General features: G+C 42.8%; 1 protein-coding gene across 1 annotated transcript in view; it reads right to left on the minus strand.

Annotated features, from left to right (window-relative positions):
• The window catches only part of LOC104523490 (sulfate transporter-like), a 4,486-nt gene extending 239 nt beyond the window's left edge, over window positions 1–4,247 (minus strand). Inside the window, 2 exon segments of the mRNA XM_010166085.2 lie at window positions 1–1,277; window positions 3,603–4,247. The exon segment at window positions 1–1,277 is cut by the window's left edge and continues 4 nt beyond it. Coding sequence (XP_010164387.1) covers window positions 1–1,277; window positions 3,603–4,244 — 1,919 coding nt within the window. The 5' untranslated portion in view covers window positions 4,245–4,247.
• Between the last annotated feature and the right edge of the window lie 3,309 nt (window positions 4,248–7,556).

The following is a 7,556-nucleotide window of genomic DNA, read 5'->3' on the forward strand; positions in this document are numbered from 1 at the left end:
AACGGTACTGCACAACAGTCAATCACTATTGTGTGAAACCCCAGAGGTTCGGAGACAAAATCCAAGGAGATGCTGGTCTGGTTGCCACCAGAATCCACTTCTTTCTCTCTAAGCATTCTTTTTGCTGCCTTTTTCTTTGCTGCCTTCACCCAGACTGGGTTGACCCCCGTCTGCTTGTACAGGGTGGATTTAAAGCACTCTTTGTTGATGTAGTAGAGCGGTGCTTCAAAACGGAACACCACGATTCCTGGCTTGGTTTGCAAGTTCTTGTAAGCAGACAGGGATTCATACGTCTCAGACTCTGCCACCCACCCAAGCAGCGGTGCCTCCGGCCTCTGAGTTCGGAAAATGACGCAGAGCATAGAGAAGCAAACACCAACCAAGAGACCAATCTCAGTACTGATAAGTGCTGAGGCTGCCATAGTAACAAACCAGATCACTGTGTCCACTCTGCTCAAATGCCACATTTTTGGCAGGTCCTTGAACTTCCGCAGGGCTCCTCTGAGGTTTACAATGGTTATGACAGCAAGGACACATTTCTGAAGGGAATAAAATAAAGGTGCAATCACAAGGAGGACTAATAGGATTACCAAACTAGTCACCAGGCCAGACACTTGTGTCCTACAGCCTGTGGACTCTTTGACGAGAGTCTTGGCAAGAGCTGCGCTTGTTGTGAAGCAATGGAAGAAAGAGGGAATGATGTTGCAGAAGCCAATGGCATACATTTCCTGGTTGGCCTTCACAGAGTAACCATGCTTCTTGGCAAACATCTCCGAGAGGGAGACAGTGATGGCAAAGCCAATAATAGCTATGGGGATAGCATCCAAAGCCACATTAGGAATCAGGTCCCAGTCTGGAGGGTGGGGTGGCAGAAACCCAGTTGGGATGTGTCCAGCAACACTAGAGCCATAGGTCTCTCTCAGCTTCCCAAAGTGAGATGCCAGAGTAGCTGCCACAATCACGACTAGTTCAACTGGTACTGGAGCCTTGAGCCTGGATTTAAAGTGTTCGTTAAGCTCTTTGGCTGGGATGAGTACAAGAAAGCATAAGAAGCTGGTGATGACATCACAGATGTTGGTCTTGTGTATGTTTCTGAAGATGTTTATCCACGTGACGAGGAGGGAGCCAATGCCACTGCTGCGAGGAATGTCCAGGCCTAGGAGATACTTGGCTTGTGAGGTGAGGATGGTGAAGGAGGCACCCGTGACAAATCCACTCAGCAATGAATCGGAGAGGTACACTGAGACAAAGCCCACTTGAAAGAAACCCATAGCCACCTGGAAGGAATCAACCACACACAACAGATTAAGACATAAATCTTACAGATGTCATCACTGTGGGACTCTGAAGGGAGGTGGGATTAAAAAACCACCATGAATGGCCTTGGAGGACAAGGCATGGTCTGAGCATGGAGAAAACAATCTGCAGCATTCCGCTGCTCCTAGTGCACCACACTTACACGAAATGCATTTCTAACACAGAGCAGGCTTTTTTGGGGGGGTCTTTGTACTACGAACCTACATTTGTTGTTTGCTCATTGGTTCAGCTGTAAACTCCTAGTTACCCTAGAGGGCAAAGAAACCCAGGGAAAAAAGCATTTGAAATATTGGCTGCTTTTGCCACTGCTCTCTCCAGTTCTTGTAATCTGTGAACTCTGTGGGGATCCAGAACCTTTCTGCTTGTCTTTGTCTGCCTCGCACTCAAGCTCACAACCTGCAATAAAAATATAGATTATGGCTTAACAGCTGTTCTTTGCACTGCATAAAGTTTGGTGCATCTGACTCAGAAAGTATATGAGCTGCAAGCTCTTGTGATGCAGATTATATAAATAGAGATAATTTTTTTTAAGTGCCTTGTCATTCATTTTTATCAATGTTACCTGAATGGAAAAATCCTTGGTGCTCTCTCATGGGAATGACTGGTTTTATGGATACCTACCCTACACGTGTGTCTTTGCACCTGGTAAATCCCATCAACCTTCATGTCAAATGGAGCAAGGACCTTCTCACAGCAGTTTGCTAGAAAGCTTTTAATTCCCTGTGCTGGCCAGCTGGGCTGTCTGCACTGTTATCTGAAGACTGCAGGCCAGAGCTTACAGGCACCAAACTTTAAGTAGTGTCAATTTGATATATTCTATTAGGTAGTTAAGGCAAAATAAAAGTGGCTAGGATCACAGCTGGAAAATTCAGAAGGACTGCAAAGCGTTACTGGAGAGAAGGCAGGTTTGGGACCTGGACTGAATGGACATCAGCTCAGAGACAAGCTCTAAAAAAGGCTCCCTCACAACCTTGGTAATTAAGTTAATTCAAGGTTTTTCTAACTGTAAAACATTAGCAATAATTGTCTTACCCAGTTATGCTGTGGGCAACTGGTGTGAGCAGGCTTGCTTTTTGCAATTTGGTTGTAAAGTTTCTGATACAAAGAATTTGTGATTTTGATTGGAGCTTCCAATAAAAAAAAATACTTGAGGGTGTGAAGACCTATTGGTTATCAGGCAGAGACAGCAAGTAGAATATGCCTAACATTCAAATGGACTTAAGATAAAGTAATATGACTTCTTCATATTAAAAAAAAACAACTTAATTGTATTTGTACTTGCAAAGATTATTAAGCATAATACACAACTCCAAAACTGCATCCATCCTACAGTGATGAAACACAAAATCCAGAGTACCTCAGGAGTCCTAGAATATTTCTGAAATGACTTAACACTAATTTGCAGTACAAGAAAAAATCCCAGGTTTTGTCAAAAATGAGTGTTTCAGAATATCACAGGTATGTTTCCTTCTCCACTCCTATACAGCTTGACTAGCTATCATTCTAGAGGTCACTGTAAGAACAAATGAATGCGAACTCACAAACTGAAATACCACAGCTCTGCACTACTGTTAAAACTAAATCCATTCCGGTTAATGCATGACACTCTAAACCCAAAGATATCTGCTTTAATTTCAGCAAGCAGTGAATTCCAGGAAGCAAGTAGAGACAGACTGGTAAAATATTGTTGAGTAATATATTTTAATATGGTAATAACTAAAAGTTTTATTTCAAATATATTTTATCATCTCAGTAGCATCCTTTCCATAGAATGGCATTGTTTTAGCTTTGAATGGGCAAAGAGCAAAGTTTTACAAGCATAGTGACAAATAAAAATAAACTGGAGATATTTTTACTATCCAGATTATTTTTTTATATAAGGCAAGTGACTGAGGGCTGGAATGAAAAGCTGCCACACCACATTTTGGCCCAATGAAATGGGAGCCTAAGCTATAAGCCACCCCAAAAAAAAAAAGCATCAGGCCACAGTGAGGAAGGTGGTGAGTAGATTGCATGAGAGCAGCAGGTTGTTATGTACAGGTCCTTACAGTCCTCAGCAGAGCAGCAATGCAAGCACAAAATGCTATTAAAAAAAAAAAAAGGAGAGCACACAGAGGAGTTTCTTGCACCACAGCAACTGGAGACCTCCAGTTCTCCCTGTGTCCACTCCCCTGGGATGCAGATTGAGGCCATGTGCAAGCCCAGCAAGCTGTTCATGTGGACAATTACCTAAAGAAGAATCAAAGCTATTTCCACAGAATATCCATTTGTCTGCTTCCTCTTACCTGATAAACTCCAGCTATGAAGGTCATGGTGGCTCCCACTGTAATTGCATAGCAGCTTTTATCACAGAGCAGCTTCTGCGATGTCCGATTCCCAGGCGCAATGGTGGTGTTCACATACGCTGCTGTATCTGTGAGGACACTGAGCGCGGCTGGCTCTAGGTCATAGCCAGCTCTCTGTATTTCACGATCCACCACCTGTCCCACCATCAGGCAAATCACACCAAAGATGCCAACTGAAATGTGGCGTGAGGTTCCAAATATGAAATAAATAATGCTAGCAAAAAAGGATGTATAAAGGCCATAAATAGGCTCCTGTCCAGCCAAGAGAGAATAGGCAATTGACTGTGGGACTAGTAAGACCCCCACAATCACACCAGACATTAAGTCTCCCAGTAGGTACTCTCTTAGTTTGTACTTAGGAAGCCACTGCAAGACAGGAAAGAAACTGAAAACATAGTCTTTAACTTTGGCTGGCGTGCAGCTACAAGTTTTCTTTGCTTGCTTAACCACCAGAGCCTTCATGCTCCTCTTCTCCTCTTGGGGTTCCAAGAACATTCTGTGATGGAATCCACGTTTAACATCATCTCCTTCTGGCATTTCAGTCACTGAATGGATGTTGTTGAATTCTGCCACTGCTGTCATCTCAAGGACTCCCTAAAAACACAAAAAAGGACCATCTGCATTAAAACATAAATGAATGTGCTACATGAAACTTTTTAATAGAGTGATTGTAGCATTTATTAAAACAAGGGCTAAAAGTCTTAGTTCAGCACAGAGAAAGCAATTTCCAAGCAAACTTGGAAAAAGCTTCCCCATTATATCCCTGTTAAGCAAGGAAATCACCTTCCCTAGGAGGGAAGCTGATATCCTATGGAATAAACCTGCTGTTGGCAATGTTGTGAAATGGAAAAGAATGCAGCAGCACTGTCTCTCTGGGAGGCTTCCTTGATAAAATCGCTATCCTCAGCCTGTTCCACCATGCAAAGACAGACACAGGGTTTCAGTCCAACAGTCACTTCAATTCAGTTGCTGAAAACTAACTACAGTTGGTATATTCCTAGCATTACACAGTTTGGACTAAATCTCATTTATATTTATGGGTTTTAAATGTCGTGATTACACCTGCCAAATATTGTAAAGATTTGTTACCTAAGAAGACGCAATCTTTACACAGTGGCTTTATTTCAGACAATGACACACTGCAAAGGATGCTCTTCACATTTTTTTAAAAGCTGGTTTTCAAGTAAATTACATCTGACCAAAACAATACACACAAGTGGGAAATGTATTAACAGGTACAATGGAAGGTGGGCAGAACACTCCTGATAGAATGTGTGCTCTACTACAAGCTGCCTACAAACAGTAAATCAATGTGATTACATAAAAGCATGTTTAAAACTGGAAACATACTGCCTGAATGTGAAAGAGCAAAGTCTTGGCAAGACAAGCTCTAATGACACTTGATGATACCAACAGTGATTGCCAAAATTCATACAGCACTCCCAGTTTCCAGAAAACATCCAGAATCCTCTCTTTCAGCCACAGTATCTGCTACTACCAGCATGTTGAAGCTGATAAATTTCAGCCGGAAACTCATTTGTCTGGTGCTACACTGGAGTCAAGGCCAGAGACGCAGCAGAACCCTGAAAAGTCTAACCCCCAGGCTTCCCTCTTGAACACTGTCTTGTAGTCCCAGAACGCTAGTAACAACATACCCCTATGTGCTAATTACACCTTCTCTGTGCAGTGCAAACATCAGCCAAACAAATGTTCTATGCAATGGTGACGACTGAATTGATTACCAAATCAGCAGTGGTGAGGATGCCACGGAAGAGTCTGTCTCAAAATTCGTTCACTTAATCAACATTTCACAAGTAGCTGTAAAACATTCACTGCTACTCTCACTTCAGTCTCTCAAAAACACGTGAGGGGAGAAGTGAGAGTAAGTGTGGTGCTCCAACTACCCGTTTCTCCTGCAGTCATTACAAGGCACTGATCCTAGAGCTATGCAGAGGAATTCTACACCATCTCTTAGACCTCAGTCTAGCTGGCTGGAGTATGCCATTTCCATTCCTCCATGCCAGGTTTGAATTCCTCCATTCCATGCTGGCACACAGAGGTATCCAAAGTGCCCTGCACAAGCCCTATATAATGGTTTACACACAGCCAGGCCTCCAGCAGTCTGCTAGCTCAGAGAGAGATGAACTACCTTCAGTTCTTCTGGCTAGAAAGACAATACCAATCCAAGTACCTACTGTCTTAAAACACCCTAAGCAAATTACCCTAACCACATCAAAGGAACCACACCAGAGTAGCAGCAGCTACAATGCTTAACATTTAGACTGGCTTCTCTTTCCAGACAAAAATATTCAGAGACTTCTAGAACAGCCTTCCAATGAAAAAGCAATTTAACCTGAGTAATCCAGCTCTTCCACCTTACACTGTAGCGTACTTTTCCCTGGAGCTACCAGGCTACAGTGTGCATGGGGCTATCTAAAGTCAACACACAGGACAGATGCCAACAGGGAGCCAACAGAAAACACCAGAGGCAGGGTTTCACATTTTATCTTCTGCTCCGCACCGGGACTCCACAAAGGTGTTTTCATTCACTACAGACCCAGAAACAGTGAGTGTTTCTCTGGTGGGTAAACTCCTGCCTCCTTTCAAATAACCACACACAGCTCACTGCTAACGGGCCACTGGATTGCTACTGAATGGGAGCTGTGCTTTGAACAGAGACCTCTTTGGCTCAAAAAGTGTGAATAGCACGATGGCAACAGCAGGGATGGATTTTTTGCATCAGATCAGCTCTGCATGCCTTCCTGTCATCAGGGCCGATACAACCCATGCTCTGTTACATGCCAGGGCAGACCAAACAGCATTGCCAGGTCTCATGCTCTGTTTGAGATACTTTATTAATACCTACCTCTCACTCTCCCTACTCCACAGGTATTTCTAGCAAAGTGACGATGTTTTTCTCCACCTTCTGCCCTGTTCCATACGCCCATAGCTCCCAGTCTATACTTAACTCACCTGAATCATGCATGGGGTCTGCAAAGTGGTCTGCAAACCAGGAAGATGAAAGTAACTCTAAGCACAACACGTCTCTTTGTGGCTGCTGTTCTGAGCACAGGCAGAGGAGCTGCTTAGGGAAAGTCACACTCCAAAAAAAGGAAAAATGAAGCTTTAATGCACTGCTGGGTTAGTGGAAAATTCCACAGTTTGAACTCAAGTCTTATTTCTAGTATCCATGTCCTTCATTCAGTCCCAGCCCTTGTAATTTGGAAAACTGAGAGTTCATCCAAAGACAAGTCCATCCAGAACATTATTACATACACATTTTTAGGGGTAAATTTACAAATTTGTCTCCATTTTTGCTCGTTATACAAGTCAGTTACGCAGTACAACAGATGGAAAGAGAAGAAAGCTTCAGTTTTGCCTACCTGCCTTCTTGATTATTCCAAACTTCTGCCTTACAGCCTTCTGGCCATACAGAATTACTCTGTCACATACATACACCTTATAATGATGAACTTCTCTTCCATTTCAGTATCTTTAATGTGTTTTAGAGTAATTACAGGCTCAGAAGAGCCGTATGAAGAATTAGGATCTTAACAATGAGGAAGCGTGCACTTGAAGTGACATATTCAAGATCACATAGTGATCAAGCTTGGAGAATCCATCCGTACCTCCCAGATATCTAATCTCACCCACTTCTACAGTATTGCAAAGTCCATCAGGGATTATTTATAGCACTTACAAAAATAAAGGCAGATACTACACCATGAGAATGAAGTGAATATAACATACAAAAGCATGTGTCTGCAGTACTCTGCATAAGCACATCCTGTAGTTGTATTCACTCAGGCAGTTTCATGCATTTCATAAGCAGAGAATTACAAATCAAAAAGCTATTCACCTAAAGCTCAGCACATCAATCCTGTAACAGCTGTA

This window comes from Antrostomus carolinensis, unplaced genomic scaffold (assembly GCF_000700745.2).
Source record: "Antrostomus carolinensis isolate BGI_N321 unplaced genomic scaffold, ASM70074v2 scaffold35724, whole genome shotgun sequence".
NCBI lineage: Eukaryota > Metazoa > Chordata > Aves > Caprimulgiformes > Caprimulgidae > Antrostomus > Antrostomus carolinensis.